The following is an 18,444-nucleotide window of genomic DNA, read 5'->3' on the forward strand; positions in this document are numbered from 1 at the left end:
TTGTGAAAATTGCTAATTGTACACCAACGCACTCCTGAGGTCAGCCGACAAGCTTTCAGGGGTTTACATCTTCAGGCAGTTTGTATTTCATTATCCCAGGACAAAAGAGGGAAAGAAAGAAAGCCGTGTGGAGTTTTCTTTTAAAATCTTGTGAAATCCAAAAACTGTGAACAGCATGTGTAATAACTTTTGTAACAGAATTCACAGATAAACAGACTTTTGGTGCAATGGTACTTGTAAAGCACTTTCCACTCTAGTTGAGCACTCAAAGCCTTTTCACTATAAGCCTTATTCACCCATTCATACAAGTGCCTTTTTCTATGCCTAAGTGCTTTAAACCTAATATTCACACATTCACACTCTGATGGGTGGATCGGGGAAAATCAGGGTTCAATATCTTCTCCAAGAACACTTCTACATGCAGACTAGAGGGACCAAACCACCAACCAGACCTCCTAAACCACAGCTGGTTTAGGATGATGCTGGTAGTTTCAATGCTGTCTCTCTATTCTATTTTAAACTAAAAGCTAAAAAAAATCTCCCAGTTTACTTCATAGAAAAAAACAGAATTGAAAGGTAATACAATTTTGACAGTTTCATTATAATACAAGGGTTTCTACACATAATACACCAAATTTATTTTCAGAATTTTAGTTTAACAGTAAGAAGTATCGCCTCACAACATGGAAAGTTCAGACTTCCCCACAGTCTCATTCCCTGTAGATGTTCTGTTTAGACATGTTAGCTCTTTGGCAAGAACAGCACCCTAATTATTCTAAAAACGATCATTTAACACACTTTTCATATAACTTTAAGTAATAAGTTTACAGAGGCATTCTGTATTTTGAATTGTGCTCTGCAAACAAGTGGACACAGCCTATCTGTATAAATAATTACAGCATGGAAGTTCTGAAAAATAAACTAGGCACGCTAAATTTAGCTATTTTCTTGCTTTTTTTTTTTACACTTCCCCCCTCAGAATGGCTTGACTAAGACAATATCATTCATCAGGGTCCAAAAGTGTTCTAATAAATAGCATTATATTGATTCGAGGGCATGTGGTGGATGTATAATCACGGCACTCCATGTTTTCAAGCACACATCAAGTATGTAGATGCCTACACTGTGATTAATGGGTGACACAAATCATTCCCTTTTCTTAGACTTTGCATACAAGTATGAACTTCTCCACTTACCTTTATTGGCGCATGCTATCCACTGCAAAGGGGTGACATCGTAGTTATGCTGGCCAACAGAGAAAGTGAAAACACGAACCTGATTGACGAAAACAACAGATAAAAGAGACGAATCACATCAAGGAAATTTCTATAAATATATAAATAAAAAAGTAACTGACAATAATCCACAAACTTACTTACTGGCAATAAAGTCAGCATCATGTACATAAACTATACTGACTGACCTCACAAACATCTCCAACAGTAGACGACAGTGATACAGAAGTGAAACTGCAGATTAATCCTATATGACAGCATTCGTCATGAAGGAACCGCAGAGTAATGAATAATGGTGGAACTATGAAATCAGGGAAATGAAGGGTGGAAGTGACAACAAGCTACTAGTGGAGTATCTACTGGCTGTAATATTACAGGCTCTGATGATAAAGTGGCTAATTAGTCAGCAGGTCAGAGCTGTTAACACCAGCAGCTAAACAACAAAAGAGACGAAATAAGAGGGAAGGAATGCGAGAGAGGAGCGAGTTGAAGAAAGACTAAGGAGATTTAAAAAACAAAACAAATGGGAGTGAAGAAGCTTGGAGAGCACTTTATATGCACAGATTGGAGGGCTTGGCATGTCTGACTGTCTAGCTAAAAGATCTGTTTATGCTATATTCAGACAATGTCAGCAGAAAACAATGGAAACAGGGAGAGAAAAGGCTGTTTCTAGAGATGCGTGATCTCTTGGGCTGAACAGATAACATCCTCATAGGGACAAACTCACTGTTTTGTTGGGCCAGTTGTACTTCTCAAAGATTTCCTGTGCGCGATCCTCCCCGCCATCTGTAAACATCATTATCATCTTATTGCAGTTGGCCCTTGGGGCATTGCTCTCCTGTGGCACAAGAAACAAAATGAGAAGATAAAGGGAAACAAGGCAGGGAGACATGCTAAAAAATGCAGCAGTAAAGGGGCAAGATACTAAAACATATACACTGTATGATCCCAATGCAATAATTACAAGTACTTAATTAGCTTTAGTTATGTTAACAACAAAATGATTACAAAGTGCTTAGTAATTGGTTAATAATTGGTCTTTAAACCATATATTTGAGCTTCTAGATATTGTAAAGCTGGAAATGAGGTTTATAAAGCATTGTAAATGGTTATTAAACAGTTTAACACTGATGGGATAGTATATTGCCAGGGGTGTAAATCTGACCTGGGCGCTGCAGTTTGTGTTTCTTTCGCTCTTTGATTTCATTTTCACTCCTTTTGTGGTTGAGTTTCAACCACTAAAGCTACTTGATTAAGTTCTGGAAAAGATTGTGCTTTAGGTTAAAATATTCCCCTTCTCAAAATCAAACTATAAAGGACACTTCAACATATTCACTAGAGAAAGTGGGAATCGAACCATTAACCTTTCAGTTGCTAAACAACCCGCTCCACTGCCCATCATTGTTAAACCAAGAGTTCTGAATAAGAGTCCATATGTGATCAAATCCGACCAGTACTCGTATCTATTATTCCCTTCGTCTTCATGTATTAATTCTTCTATATTTTTTCTTTTTTTCCTTCATCTGTTTAAAAAAACCTCCTCTAATCCACTCATTGCTTTACTGAAACATTTATAGATTTCTTACTTGGCAGCCAAAGGCTTCTTCACATTGGCGTAATTTTAGGATTGCATCTTAAGTATACAACCTTATTCTAGCATTAAATCTGGTTGTCTCGAAAACATTTTCACTGGCATTATAGTCCCCGCCACCCTCCTGCACTGCAGCTGTCATTGATATGCAGACCAGCAGCAAGTCAATCTGACAAGATTCTAATAAAGACAAATAATATTGCGACAATTACATATTTTTATTGTGCTTTTGTCTCCAATCACGGCAGTGAGTCATCTACAGACAGCGATTAAAAGGGGCCTTTTTATTTCTCATTCTGCCGGAAAAAGGGAAGTTGTGAGGGTGCGGGTATGGAGGGGAGATCACTTGGCTCCATGCCTCCGAGCCCACCAGAGGAATATAAAGTGTCTGTGGCTGATATCCTCTGGGCTGCGCTCATCAATCATCCCATCAGAGCCCATTAGGGTGGCAGCCTCCTAAAATACACAGCAGCATACGGAGCTGAGGCAGCACCTGTGTCGGGAGCACGTGGATCCCTGCTGCTGACAGACCTCGCCACGGTGCTGGCTGCTGAAAAAGCTAGCGTCACTCCATTGCTACCGCAGTTATAATCAGACTTGCCTTCAACACTGACAGCCCTCTGGAAATGTCTTACGCAAACCTCAGCCACTCACTGTCAGCTTTGTGTTATCACTGTAAATTCTGTTTTATTAATTGGATTAGACAGCAACGTCAGCCACAGACAAACAAGGCGCTCGAGGATCGCCTTTCCCTGAAAGGCTTGTTGGCTCTTACATTGAGAAGCTGTTCAAAGGCGAATGTGAAGCCAGATTTGTAATCTGTGGTCCCCTTAGCTTGCATACGCATGACGGCTTCCTTGAAGATCTTCTTGTTACGAACGTTGGCCTGGACCAAAGTCCTGAAGCAATCAACTACAAAAACGGCCTTTTCATTGAACTGGAAGGAGACATAAGAAGAATTGAATGATTTGCCCGTTTAAAAAACAGTTGTAAAACTGCATATTTCTATGTAACGTATGCATGTGTGCACAGTTCATGGAGACAGGATGCAGACGTGGGTGTGTGCAGATGTAAGCTACCCTGCTCCTGGCTGGCAGTAAACACTGGTAATTACAACTTTCCACACCAAGAACAGGTGCACCTGAAACGCCAGTGCATTACACTGAACAGAAACCCAGCCAAGGTAATATAATCTGTCTCATCTCATCTACCAAATTAGCCTAAACCTGTGTATATGCATGTGCTCGTGCTCGTGTGTGTGGCATCTCTGCGCGCTATTAGCAGCATGTTTGTAATAGCATGTTTCAAATGATGTTTCTTCTCGAAGGTCAGCTTCAGAATCAATTAATGTTTTCAGGACAGATTGATGTAAACTACTACATGAGAGAAAAGATGGCATTTTCATTAGGTCGGTATCATGTCATATTTAAACTGGCAGACAAAGACAGACAGAATTACAGTGCTGCTTCTTCAAATGTTAGGGAAAGCGGAATCTTACATATCTATATTATTGCTAATATATATTGTAATATCTATATCACTAAAGCACTTCTGGATGGATGCAAACTGCATTTCGTTGCCCTGTACCTGTGCATGTGCAATGACAATAAAGTTGAATTCTATTCTATTCTATTCTATTCTATTCTATTCTAATCTGCGCCATATGATCAAGACAAAATTAATCTGTCACATGTGCTAATACATTACCATATATTATTATAACTAATTATACAAGCCCTTACAAGTGAAACCAGATGATTACTTTTGGTTCATTTGTATTTTTTTTAATGCATTTTGGGTTTGGAAGGAATTCAGAGCAAGTTTTTCTAAGCCCACACTTTTTTTTTATTTATAAGGGGAAAATCAGATGCTTTCCCACCCAGATTACCATGCTCATTTATTGCTCTTAGAGCTGGGATTTAGAGGCATACAGTGGCTAAGAGCAATGGATTATGAGGGATTACTGAAGGGAGTCGACAAACAGAGCCACCACACCGAGCAAGAGGACGTGTTTCTGTGCGTGTGTGTGTGTTTATGTGTTATCGGCCCTGCAATATAGAATAACACTAAGGTTCCCCTACACATAAGTCTCAATAGAAAACTTGGTAATAAGTAGAGTAAAAGAGGCAGACAGCCTCAATCCTACAGGGACAGCAGTGAGGGAGGACAAGCAGACAATGTAATGAGGAAAGAGAATGGTTTCCACAACAACTGGGAGCTGAATGACCAGCTTACTAACTCCCTGCTTGAGTACCACCTGCTTAATGAGTGCCACAAATATTTGTGTTGATGTTGTTTTCCGAAGAGATTCGTATTTGTGTTCACTGCAAATGTGGTCTGCAAGCTTCCACTTACACTAGCCACATTCACATAGTCATCATCTGATAAAGTGTCTAGCATCTCCACTACGGAGGTCTTCATGAGCTTCAGAGTGAGTCCGCTGACACTCCCACTCCTGCAGAAAAGAAGCAACGAAGCACTTGCACGCTCAAGTTATAGACAGACGGTTCATTTTAATTTTTTGGTCGTGTCTACTTTTTAAATCAAAATTGTGGGTTATACTTAGAAAATCACTCCATATTTGGACATGTATTCAATAAATGACATGCATATTTAGGAATAAGACCAACATAAAAGTAATTAAAGCTAAAAAAAAAAAAAAGGAGAATATGAATCTTCCTTTATGTTTGGTCTTTTGTCAGACCAACAGGTGGCACTAGCACCCTTCAAAGGAGGCACACACTCATACCAGAAGAAAAAAAAAAGGTTAAAAGAGAAGCGAGACACTCACACATCCACAATGATGACCATGTCCTTTGGAGATGATGCACCTTGGATATACCTGGACAAAGGGAGACAAAGAATGGGCTTTAATTTGTTCCCGTAATCTCTGAAAATTGCACTTTAAAAAGAAGCCAAAGTCACAATGAGCTGAGCCATCATAATATGGAGCAACCACGGCTCAGCCCACTTAAGCTACAGAATACTGAAAAGGCTTATGTGTTTAGAAGAGTTAATAAGTTGTTATATACTTCAGTGTTGGCTACAGCTTCTGCGAGCTGACTTCAACACAGATAGTCCTCTTTGCCGAACAACAATGCCCACTCTAAATAATTACTGCGTGAGACAAAGTAATTACTAGTTTACAGACTAAGTGTATAATAACATATTTAGTACAACTGGCTGTACTGATCTGCACAACCCCCTATTAAGATGGCACTTTTAAAAAGACCTGTGAAAAATAAAAATGTATTCAGTATCACCAGAAGATTGACTCAATTATTAATTAGTACCAGTAGCCGAGTTACTATTTTTACAAGGGCTAGGTTGTTTTGATATTCAGACATACTATTTTACTGCTACAGATATTTATTTTACTTTCGACATAGATGAGCAAGTTTCTTGTTGTTCTTTTTTTTTTTTAATTGATATCAGTCAGGTCACCATAAGCTGTGCTGGAGACGTGCTGAGATTGCTGGAGTCTTGAATTTCAAGTAGAGTTTAGATGAAATCACACTTTGTGTCACCAAATTCCAACAGCATTAAAATTTCCGAGACAATTTGTTTTTGTAGTGCTAGTAATCTTGCAGCTTTCATTGATAATTATTTCATCAAATAATTGTAGGAGTCACATAGAAAATACATCTTTATTTATCCTGTTATGCTACTGTGACTCATGGAGTCTACCGTGCAATATATTTAGTCACTTGATATTTACTGTAAAGGAGCAGCCTGAGTAGTGTTGACCTGCTCAGTGGAGAGCCTGTGCTGAGCTAAGTGCTGTCAGTAAAAGAAGATAGCTGATGTTCTGTTCCTTTGATGACTCATCAGTTGGGCGTCAAACCACATTATTTACTCTGGCAGGCCCTTTGTTTCTTATTTTTATTTATTTATTGGGGGTGGGGGAGGGGTGCACAAGCAGCTTAAGACCATTGTGCTTCATCTGCAAAGCAACTTCTAAAATAGGGCTTTTCTGATGTGTGCGTCTGCCACGACACAAGCCCACAAGGCAGACGCAGCAGTGAGCTAGCTGCCCAGACAACTTGCGTCCTGGAAGAGGCGCGCACATAACATCTGTCCAGCGTTGATAGAGGATGACATACAGAAGGAAATCTGAAATCCCCTCAGTCTCTTCCAGCGGCAATTAAATTCACATTTACCACTGATGCAAAGAGAGCTGAGATTGATGGACATTATATGCTTTTCTGTGGAGCGCTGGAACGAGGGAAGCGGTGGGGATTGGAGTGGTGGTGGTGGTGGTGGGGTGGGGGGGTTCAAATGTGAGCACTAGTTTGACATTCTGGGAAGCGAGCAGGCAAGCAGTTAGCAGCCGTCTTCGGCAGCGTAATCATCAGGGGTCTCTTACAGCTGATAATCAGCCATTCCACTGAGTGTGGAGAGAAGCCAGCTGCCTGTGGGCTAGAGAGGCTCTTTTCTTATGCTTGGCCAAGCTGATGTGGAGGTAGAGCAGCGGAGCCTCGGTAGGCCTCGCCGCAACTCCCAGTGCTCCCGTTCACTGGCAGGCGCCACTTCAACCTGCAGAATGACCTCTGACCCATTCTGCAGTGACATCTACCCATCACAATGCCTGGGTTCTAATCCACTTTAAGACACGATCTGGACCTTACTCTGCAACCTCCCAGATGGAACCAGGGCGATGTACCAGCACTGCCTCCCGTGAGGTCGATTAACTGAGCATGCCCAGAGTGAGCATAGGCAAAATGTATGCATGCATAAAAGAGAGAGTGAGAGAGAGCAGAGTAGGAGGAGGGAGAAACCAATTATTTTCAATAATAAAGAATGCCACATCAAAGGTAGAACTTCCACAGCTCTCCAAAAGTGTGTGGCGTATGAAATCAGGCCTGGAACCATGAGGCATGCTGGCATGCATGACTTTTATCAATTTAATTACTGAAATCTTAATTTGAGGCAGAGGCAGGGGGGCTGAGACTCCACCACTTTCTTTTGAGCGGAAGGGGTTTGTGAAAGCGATCATCGATGCAGGACCGAAACTCGGTCAGAATGTGGCCCACGTCTCCAGTCCCTCAGGCTCGTGGATGGAGACACCCTGTCTGGAGATTGAGCGAGGGTCATTTGGTGACGGCTGATGAACACAGACCTACTGCAGAATTTCATTAACTTCTGTGGTCAGTCTATTTCTCATAGAGGAGAATAGTCCTTCAATGGGTCTTGGAGTTATTTTGAAGGGGGCTAAATGTTAATTGTAATGCAATGCAGACCTCTATTACTTAGTCATTATAGGTCATCTTCAGCTGCACCAATGTAAAATCTCACAATGGAAAACCGTGCGAGTTCTGGACGTGAAATATGGCGAGAAAATATTACTTTCAAGCAGATCGTTTCTCTCTAACTGTGAGAGAGGCAGCATTGATCAGCAGTAATGGGGTTTAAGAAGAATGTGCACGCAGTGATAGAGTAAGGAAGAGTAACACATGAGCAAGGATAGCGTCACTCAACACTGGAGCTATAGTGCTGCCATGGCTGATCTTCCACAAAGATTGTCTTAGTGTATCAGCACTCCTCTCTTTCTCAGGCTTTCCAGTGCCTGAAGTACAAATGAATTTTCTCTATGCCTCTGAGCAGAGAGCAACAGGATCAGAGAGAGTGCAATGGAGTCAAGAAGTTTCAGTCTCCGGGCTGATACGTCGTTCTACTGTTCTGACAGATAAAAATCATAAATCGAGGCCGGTATTACTATATAATTCTCCACATTTTGACTCATGGATCCAGATGTGTTGTTTCTGCATGGATTCCAGTCAGTAATTACCTCTCAGCTTCTGCCCACTGATGCCATTCTTTCCCTGTCATTACCCAGTCTCCTGCGTGCCAAGGCCAGGTGACAAGCAGATGGGCCTGGCTGGTGCTGAACGGAGCCCTGTCGCCCATTCTGTCCCCCGGCGACAGGACCGCCAGCCAGCAGACACAACATCTCGGCCTGTGTCCTAGCAGTCCATTCTCTTTTAGTTATGGTCAATATTTTACCACAGACAATGACCCATCAGAAATAGTGACAGAGGGTATTTTACTACATGTATTTCATATGACGAGGTGTCAATTCTTGTTTACCCGTGAACAGCTCATTACAGTAGATAAACTAATGCGAAAGGTCTCCTTCTGAGTCCACCTCGTGAGCCCAAATTTAATTCAGCCTGTTCATTACACCTGTCCATTGCATCTAGGATGCTAAGTAAAATATTACACCTCATAAAATATTAAATATCATATAGAAATGGCTACTAGGCATGCAAGGATCACTGTATGGTGGTAATAGACCATTTAGTATGACTTGTGAACATTGTGACATTATGTAAACTTGAAAAAATGATTAATAAAAGGGATTTTGCACCTTGTTACAGTTATCACTACCTTATAATGCTGCTGGAAAATGTATCTTTTTGACTGTTAGTTGGACAAAACAATTAATTACCTCCGAGAACACGTGAAGAGCAATTACTTCTAGTTGTCGACGTCTTGTTGAATAAAATATTCATCAAAAGCAGAAACCCTAAATTAATCAGTAAGGCAATAATCACTGGAGCGGTCGTTTAGGAAAGCATGCATGACATGTGACATAATAGCTAATTGCAACTGCCGAGGTTTAACTGGCAAAAGTATTGATTTTAACACCCATAATCACAAAACACATCATGTACTCTACATAAATGCATCCATACACTCACAAATATCGAAAATCAAGACACAGCCTGATTTGTGCGTGCAGCAGACATGTGCTCTTTACACTGAGGTGGAAGGAGGTATTGCTCTAAGTGATAAATAAATCAAAAAGAAATGCATTACACAAGCAATGAACACAATGACATATTCTACGTTGCGGTGATTGTGTTTTGCTCCTTTTGTAACAGTCTAGTAAAGGGAGTCTCATTGGAATTCATGAAGTAGTTGTATCGAGGCACCACGTTGTAAAATCAATACGTTAACTGTGCCGTGGGGGGAGGGGCATGCGTGTATGTGTGCATAACTCTCTCAGAAGATTGTGTTTATGCACCCTGACCCATTCACCGAAATGCTGTGCATTACATTTAAATTGGAGGAATCATCTTCTACATACATTTCAGAAACATGCACATGCATATAACACGATCCATGGAGTGGGAAAAAAAGGTTTTCTGTATTGTTGAAGTGAGTTGTGCTTATTAAACGCACTGTGCTGATAATGAGCTGCATGCATACACACATACTCTGTATAATGAAACTGACACTACAAAATGTGAGTTTTCCTCACCGCGATACGCTTGATAAGGATGCATCATATAAAATAGATATATGGCGAATAACCACAGATTAATGGGAGAATTGTAACACAGGGAAAGTCTGCTTATGCGTGTGTGTGTGTGTGTGTGTGTGTGTGTGTGTGGATGCGTGTCTGCTCCCTTATGTGCGTGGATTTGTGTTGTGCTGATGGGCTTATTATTTTATGGACTGCTGCTCTCTTAGTGCTCCTGTGGATGTGGCAGGCAAATAAAGATTGAATTAAGATAACAATATAGGAGGACAGCGCCCAGAGAGCCTGCAGGAGAAAAAGATGTTGTCTGCCATTTATTTATTCCACTTTCTGTTGATTATTGGAAGTGCTGGCACCGAGATGATTCACGTGTCCATATTTTCGGATATGCCTGTAAATACAGTTGTTTTGTTTTGGGGGTTTTTTTTCACCACTTTTCAATCTGAAATAAATACTGAATATTGAATTAGTCATGCACATTTCTTTATAGTAAAGTTTAGCAACCAAGTATCAGCCTGACATTGTTGTTTTAGCAGATGAAAGATCTTTTTTTAGTGCAAACCTTCTGATAAAAGCCTGCTGCATCACCTTCAGTAGGCCTCTCTTTTGACCCGGCTTCTACCTGAAGTCGGGAGAACAAAGAGAAAAGAGGGGGCAAAGCCCGGGGATCTATATATATTAGAATTGTGTTTTCGGGAGCTTCAGCTTCGCGGATTGACCGCCATAGTCATAATATTTATAAAGAGGTTAGATTGACTTCTTGAAGAAATCAATATGTGATACAGCCTACATGCTGTTGTGAACCTGGGAGGTAATGGGATCTTTGCAACGCTTGGCTAACAGGACTCCACGCCTGTCTCTGGTTATTTCTTTCTTCGCCTTTCACTTTCCCCATCTCCCTCTCCCTCACTTCAACCTCTGCTTCGCTTCCCTTGATAACAAGTGCAGACATTATAATGGACAAATGTTAATAATTAATGTCAGAGCAATTGGAGACAATTAAGTGTGTTGACTGGACCATTAATTTTCCTGGGGCTGTTGGTAGGGGAGCAGAAGGCGAGAAAGACCATCTGTAAAGGAAGGCGGCCCCTCTGTTTTTTAAAATTTATTAATTAATTATGTTTTCTTTCCACAGAAGACCACCTGGACAGCTCTGGCTAGGTCAGTCACACCACTATCAGTTACTCCCAGTAAAACTACAGGTTTACACTACAAAAGAGCTGCTGCTCTTTGATGGGACTCTTCTTATAGAGGACATCACTCCTTATATTACTGAAGGATGGTACTGAGATTAGATCTGTGTATTCTCTGGCTTTACTGGTATTTGCAAAGGTGTAGAATCTATAGCATCTGACCGGCAAGAAATTTTTACTGCCAAGGCTTTCATGAAAAAGTCAATTTATATGGTTTAGAGGAATCACGAGTTAGCAGGAAGTTAGCATATGCCATGTTCTGAGCAGAGTAGTTCTAAAAGACTAAAACATATAGCACTGCAATATTTTTTCAGTTAAACAAAAACACAAAAATATACATTTTAATGGAATCTGGAGGGTTAATGAAATTAGGCAAGCTGACATATAATGACGTGCTCCTTGGTGGGGAACTAGGCTAACATAAACACACGACCACAGGGAAGATGTAGGATGAAGGTTAAACTTTTCTCAATAATCTTCATGTTAAGGATCATATGACAGGAAGAAAATGCCAAAAACAGGCTAAACTTCAGCCAAAAGAGCATCTAAAGTGATCCATCCACAGCACAAGGGTAGTTATTAATATGCTCCTGTGTGGTTTGGATTACTCACTGTGAAAAAGTCCTGATCCAAAGCTTGATATCCACACTAAGATTTTAGTCAGCCTGTGAGTGAGTCTTTGCAGATAAGTGCAAATATTTGGTGTCTGCTACACTCTGAATCCACAGGCTGTGGTGTACAATGTGTATAAGCTGCAAATGTTAAAAATATAAACAAAACAGCCTCAACCAATAGAAACAGGGTTGATACATCTTCCCTTAACAAGTAGATGTAGATGTTTTTACTGCTTCACGCTGCTGTCTCTCATATACCAATGTGTAAATATTCATGTTATATAGGCTATTTTTAAGGTGATTGTTCAAAAGTTCAAGTTTGTTTCTTATGAAGTCTTTAACGTGAATAATTTTATAGCATCAGAAATGCCAGCACCTTATATTAGCTAACTCTAGATATTGCACATTATACTGTGAAGCTACTGGATGACATTTGCCCAAATGAGCTTCTGTTTCTCAAGATGCGAGATCACTTTACAAAAGGAAAACCTTTGTATGAACACCGGTAGTCTTGACAGAGCTTTAATGTGCTTCAACAAATAAGGTGGCAATTTGAACAGGCTTTCAAATGCTAGTTAGCTTCTCACACTGAAATAGAAGACTATAGTTGATGAATCAATATATTCTCGGATTTGAAATTTTCACCATATGTGTTTGTAGTGTTGTATTTCCTGTGCATCAAGATATTCATTCTGTAGGTTTTTTTATACATGTAGAGGAACCTCTGCCACTGTCACACCTAACTTAAGCTCAATTAGAGCTTCTATTAGGAAATAACATGAGTTCAGGTGTAGCATGTGCCATTTTTCTGTTCCATCATATTCGTTTATTATCTGTTTTTCAAATTACAAATCTTAGAGAATATGAAAAACATGCTTTGTTTATGTGCTTTTTATGTGCTTTTTTCTACCTTCAGTTGATGTATCACAAAATTTTGGCGCCTATCGACTGGACTACCAAGCGTAGAAACAACTGTAAAATAAAACTTAGAAAATGTGCATAGCAGCAGCTACAAATGCACAATTCATATTTTTTTAGACATATACAAAAAAAAAAAAAGAAGGGAAGGATTTTAGTCCTACCTAAATGCCACACAGACACATATATTGTGCTCTTCTTAGCTTCTGTACACCTTGCATCTGTCGTTGCAACGGATGCCGCTATCTACAGCTGCCACACGACGGGCTTACCTAACACCAGGAGACTGGTTTTGGAAAATGCGTGATTGGCTGACCTCTCCGGAGAATGTCAGTTGGGGAGACAGCACGTTAAAGTATAATCACACAAGTCTGACCTGACATATCATGACACTCCCTGCCACGGCTGTGCCATTCAGCGCGGCTGGGCACAAGTTGCTAAGCAACAGGCAACGGGAATGTTGAAATCTCCAACATGAGTAAAAGCTCAACAGAAATGACAGTGACAAACATGGACAACCGGGGCGGTGGGTGGGTGACAAGGTGTTCCTCTTTGCAAAAACCCCCCACTTCCTCTTGTCCACCCCATCACACATGCTCCTGCTGCACCGTCCTCGTCAACCTTCTCATCCGCCTCATTTCTGTCTCCGGGAAGAGTCCCCCAGTCACAACATGTGTAACAAGAATTAAAATCAGGTTTACTTCTGTTATTGCACTGACAGATCACCGACAGGATCACTGTTTTAACATGTCCCGCTAGACACTGCCTTGTGTTTTCCAGTGTTTTCCATGTTTCTAGTGTTGCCTGATGTGACAGTGCAGCACAACTTTAGAGACTTAAGCCTGGTGTTAACTTAATTAAACTGTCGGGGAACACCTTGTTAGTCTCATGTTTGTACACTGTGATGTTAATGTTTTCATTCGGAGGCACAATCCGTGATCTTACTGTAAATAGAAGTGTCACCCCGAACAAAATCTGCTCTTGCTTGAGTGTTAGGCCCGTCTGCCACCCCTGCTCACCTTGCAGCGGAAGTGCCGTCTCTGGGTGTTGCTAAGGGTTACCTGCTAATTGTCTACGCCTGAGGAGGTGAGGATTAAGGCTTGCCCGAGGGTGGCTTCAAGTGAGAGACACCACTTCTTGCCTCCATGCTTTTTGCTTTTAGCTGATATTATAAGTCATAGTTATAAGTACTTGAATGAATCCAGTGTTAATCATTTTAAAGAGAGCACCAACTTTGAGCCAGGTCACAACCAGTCATTTAAACTCAATTATTTTCAAATATTATCAAATATATCATCAAATATTCAAATGTACCTTTTTAAAATACATTTTTTGTTAACAATTCTGATTTTGCATATAGATTTGATGCAATTTATTAAATAGCTAGACCAGTTTTTTTTTATTGTTTTTTTTAAAGATTTCAAAACAAGAGACACAAGTTCCTTTGGGGGTTTTTTCTGTAGAAAGCCATGACTCACCTTTAATAGAAACTTTGAGTTTCTCTGCATGTGCAGATCTACCTGTGCTAACACAGACTGCATTTACAGCATCATGGCTTGGTTCTCTCATGTGGCCTGAAGATAAATAAAACACCAACCCGAGGAACTGAACAGTAAACACGATCCCTACACTGCATTTGGGGACAGGCCTCTATTTGTTTGGATTGTTGTGAGACATCCTATAGACTCAGCTTTAAATCGACTACTTGCAAATACAGTAGTAATAATTGTCTGAGGGAATATGAATAGCTTTACGAGCCACCGGATGTGTTTATTTGATGCAATCTGCACTTGTTGATCAGGTTGGGTGCAGAGTAATCTCTCAGTTTTCACGGATGAATAAACTGAACCTTGATGGGACCTTAAAACTCCACTAGAACATGAAACGAGTAACTGATTTTATGTTTCATTTCATTTCATTTAGAAGATCGAGGCTTTTGCCTGAGTCATCGTTAGACTCGGATACATTTTAAGATATTACCTGTGGAATATTGAGTTTCATATAAACAGTAGCACAATAGAAAGGGTCGCTGGCGTTTGTTTAGTTCTGAGGTAGTTCTTGTTGACTTCGTCTGCCAGCCTGGCCTGACCTCAAACAGCCACTCACTTTGAGCTGGCTGAAGACAGAGATGGAAAATGGGGTCAGGTCTAATCAACATTGCTGTCATGATTATGTCCAGTTCACTCCAACCTGTAACCAGGCAACAGCCAGCGCTACCACAAAGCTGATGTGACAGTGGCAGGTAGACAGAAAGTCGAGGGGTGGACAGGAAGCTCGGGCGGGTGGGTGTTTAGCCCAACGCTGCCTATTTCTGTCCAGCTCATCACTCTGTATAGGTATTAGCATTTGAACACAGAACACACGTCAAAGTGGGCACCCGAGAAAAGGCATCATATATGCTCTTACTATATGTATACTACTGTGATAAGTCTGGAAACAGTCAATGATCTGATTGAGTTAAATATTATTCTCTTAGCTCTGAGCTGAGCACAGGACTCCTACTTCTTCTGTTTGTTTTTCTTCATGTGAAGCCAGTTAGGGAAATCCTCTGAAAATGATGTCCTTTTTAAATTCAAACGGGGTATTTTGAGCATTTTTATAATAGCTGCATCAATGTGAAGAGCATTTTAAATGCAATCACAGGTTATGCTGTTTCACCGAGCAAATAATTATAAGGCTTATGAAGATGAAATTACCACAGATTATTTTCAATATAAAAACAAAAGGCATATGCAGTGAAGTGACACAGGCCGCTGCCTCTGTTATATTAAAATGTGAAAATGGTTACAGTGTGCGTGTGTGTGTGTATGTAGAGGTTGAAAACAGAACACAATTTGCCATAGTCTTAAGATAGTACGCCAGCAAAGCTGTTGCTTTTTTCACTTTTTCATTTCACTCTGTTGCTACTGCTGATTTTTGCATAGGTTAGGAGTCACCTGAGCAAACTCTTTGCCCCTCAATGTTCAATGGGACTCACCTGGTAAGCACTCAAATTCAATACAAAGATGGAACACCCTGCAAATTTCAAAGTCTAACAACTTTATCTAAGAATTTAGAGGACGTTAAAAATAGTTACATTTTTTCATTAACAGGTAAAATATGTTTACACAGCAGGAATACTTCCCGCTCAGCTGGCCCGAGCTGAGTTCATTGAATGATGATCCAAATTATTTATGTGCAACACTGTGCAGTGTTATAGGACAATAATACAATTTTTGCATTCACCACTTACATATCTGGCTCTAAGTAAAGGCAGCTGTTTTCCTATTCTTCTTAAAAACACCAGCAGGCATTAATAATAGTGCAACAAAGCATGTAAATAATGACTTGTGGACAGGAGTTCTCTATAAAGAGGGCACTTACCATGGTCTTCTGCGGACATCGTATAGGTCAATCTTGTTGGGTGCCCTCCATGGAGTTGCTAGAGAGCACAAGAAAACAAATTATAGCCCATCCAGTGCACTGTTGGATGTTTCAGATCAGATTAGATCAAGGTAATCATAATTTCAGTCTCTCTATCAAGTTACCAGTAGAGCCATCTGATAAGAGATTGGCAATGTTCTCCAGCTGAGGAGCCCTAGGGTCAATTTAGACTCTATCATGCAGTAAGTTATGACTGAGGCATCCCTGTTGACTCAGTACTCTGCAGCCTACCTGGGTAGTATCGTGTCATGCCCGTGGCACTCCCAAACACCTGCCAGCGGAGAGAGCTGTCCTCCCTACGGTTTTCAATGAAGACCCTCTCCAGTGCCTGGGTCCAGTTTAATTCATTAAGGATGACGGGGGCTGAGGGAAAACACAGAGAGCAAAGCACATGAGAAAAGACTCATTATGACTAATTGGAACAGATTTATGCAGGCTTCAGCCTTACACTGATTTGTTCTTTTCTTTAGTGATTTTTGCATTTTGTGGTGCACAATAGATGCAACTCAGGCACCAAAGGCTTTGTTATTCATCAAATTGCAGAAATACAAAGATGTAAGTAGACCCCATTATTTAAGGGGGTCACACAACTCTCAATGCCTCTCGGCATGCTGATTTTCTGAGAAAAAAAAAGTAGTCACTTGTCAATACTATATATTATTACATGATTACATGATTTGCAGGTATTCAGGGGTCAAGTTCTGCTCTCCATAGTTTTGTTATGGTCTGTTGCAAGGTTGCAGTGCTAAAAACCCCCCACAGAAACACAGATTTCTACAAAGGAATCAAAAACACTGTTGCGCTTGTTCTCTTTTCAGCAGGTGTCTCCTGGATAACGTTTTGCTCAGATGACACACGTACCAAGACAGACCCACAAGGTGAAAACAACACCAGCCTAATGGCTGTTGCCTGCAAAGATAGTGGACCTGAGTGTAACATAACTGCAGCTTTTCTCTGTTACGAACCCAAAGGTCAACTCTCTTGCTGAACAACCTTGTCCACACCAGCAAAGAAAGCTTAAAACATAAGAATGCATGTATGCAGGCGGCTTGGCCGGAGGTCACGTCTGAGTATGGAATTAGTCTAATCTGGGAAATCTTCTTTGGAGGGCAGGGGAAGTATCTGATATGACCTTGGAGGAGGTCGTACAGTCATACTGTCACTAGCAGGTTTTGGAGAGAGAAACAACTGCTGAATGTTTGATAATAGGGGCCCATAAACTGTTTCTGCAGACATCCATTAGGGTGTTAGAGGATTTACGGGTGCTTGGTTATTTGGAGAGGAGAAACAGGTAAAAGGAAAAAGACTATTCAAGTCAACTTTATTAATATAGTGCCAAATCACAAGGTGCTTTATATAGTAAAGTAAATGCTTGTGCATGCACGACCAGATGCATTATTGTGCATGTTCTGAGCTGAAGCATAAGGTCATAGATCTCACATGTCAGACATAAATGGATTTATAACTGCGGAAAGAAGCATTTATCATCTAGTCAACAATAGGTGGAGGAACACGACGCAAGTGTAAAACGCGCATCTTTTCTGCTTCCGCCTGTCTTCTGTTGTTTTTACGCTGTCGTTGTTTTGCTTGCACTCGTGATCTAAATCATGCTTTCCATTCGTGCATATCCCTGCGTGACGCAATGTGCATCCACACACACATAAGCCAAAAAAAATGCTTTCAGTCTGTGTTTAATAGCTAAGCTGAAGTCAGAAGATGGGGAGTGCAATCAGAGGTTTAATAGCCACCTGATTAAAGAGGAAACAAGACGAGGCGCTGAGCTGAGGAGAACTTCACTCGCTTCTCTGATTTAATTACTCAGCCAACCAAAGCTAGATAAGCCCCTGAACCGACAAGTCCAGCTTTTCTCAACCCCACGTTTGAATTTCACACAAATAAACGATCATTATCCACTTTTCCATGCTTTTCAATTACTGCTCAGTCTTTGACAACCTGTCAGTTTAAGAGGTAAGAAATATGACACTAGCCTTCCATCATTCACTTCTCACCTCCTTTACTGTGAGCTGTCACACATTATAGAAAAATATAACACTGTTTATTGTTTTTAGTTGAAAGCTGCCAAAGTCTTTTTAAAATTGTGGCTCAAAACAACCTGTATCCTGCATCCTAAAATGCGCACACACACACACACACACACACACACACACACACACACACACACACACACACACACACACACACACAC

General features: G+C 40.7%; 1 protein-coding gene across 5 annotated transcripts in view; it reads right to left on the reverse strand.

Moving 5' to 3' along the window:
* cacna2d2a (calcium channel, voltage-dependent, alpha 2/delta subunit 2a) overlaps nt 1-18,444 on the reverse strand; it is a 171,110-nt gene that overhangs the window by 26,341 nt on the left and 126,325 nt on the right. For all 5 annotated transcript variants that reach the window (XM_013908602.1, XM_005724753.2, XM_013908601.1 and 2 more), the window contains 7 exons: nt 16,470-16,601; nt 16,179-16,236; nt 5,618-5,668; nt 5,182-5,281; nt 3,602-3,763; nt 1,963-2,073; nt 1,197-1,275 (listed from right to left, as the gene is read on the reverse strand). In XM_013908602.1, coding sequence (XP_013764056.1) covers nt 1,197-1,275; nt 1,963-2,073; nt 3,602-3,763; nt 5,182-5,281; nt 5,618-5,668; nt 16,179-16,236; nt 16,470-16,601 — 693 coding nt within the window. The remainder of the gene's footprint in view (nt 1-1,196; nt 1,276-1,962; nt 2,074-3,601; nt 3,764-5,181; nt 5,282-5,617; nt 5,669-16,178; nt 16,237-16,469; nt 16,602-18,444) is intronic.

This window comes from Pundamilia nyererei, unplaced genomic scaffold (genome assembly GCF_000239375.1).
Source record: "Pundamilia nyererei isolate P.nyererei 1_Seehausen unplaced genomic scaffold, PunNye1.0 scaffold00012, whole genome shotgun sequence".
In the NCBI taxonomy this organism is placed as follows: domain Eukaryota; kingdom Metazoa; phylum Chordata; class Actinopteri; order Cichliformes; family Cichlidae; genus Pundamilia; species Pundamilia nyererei.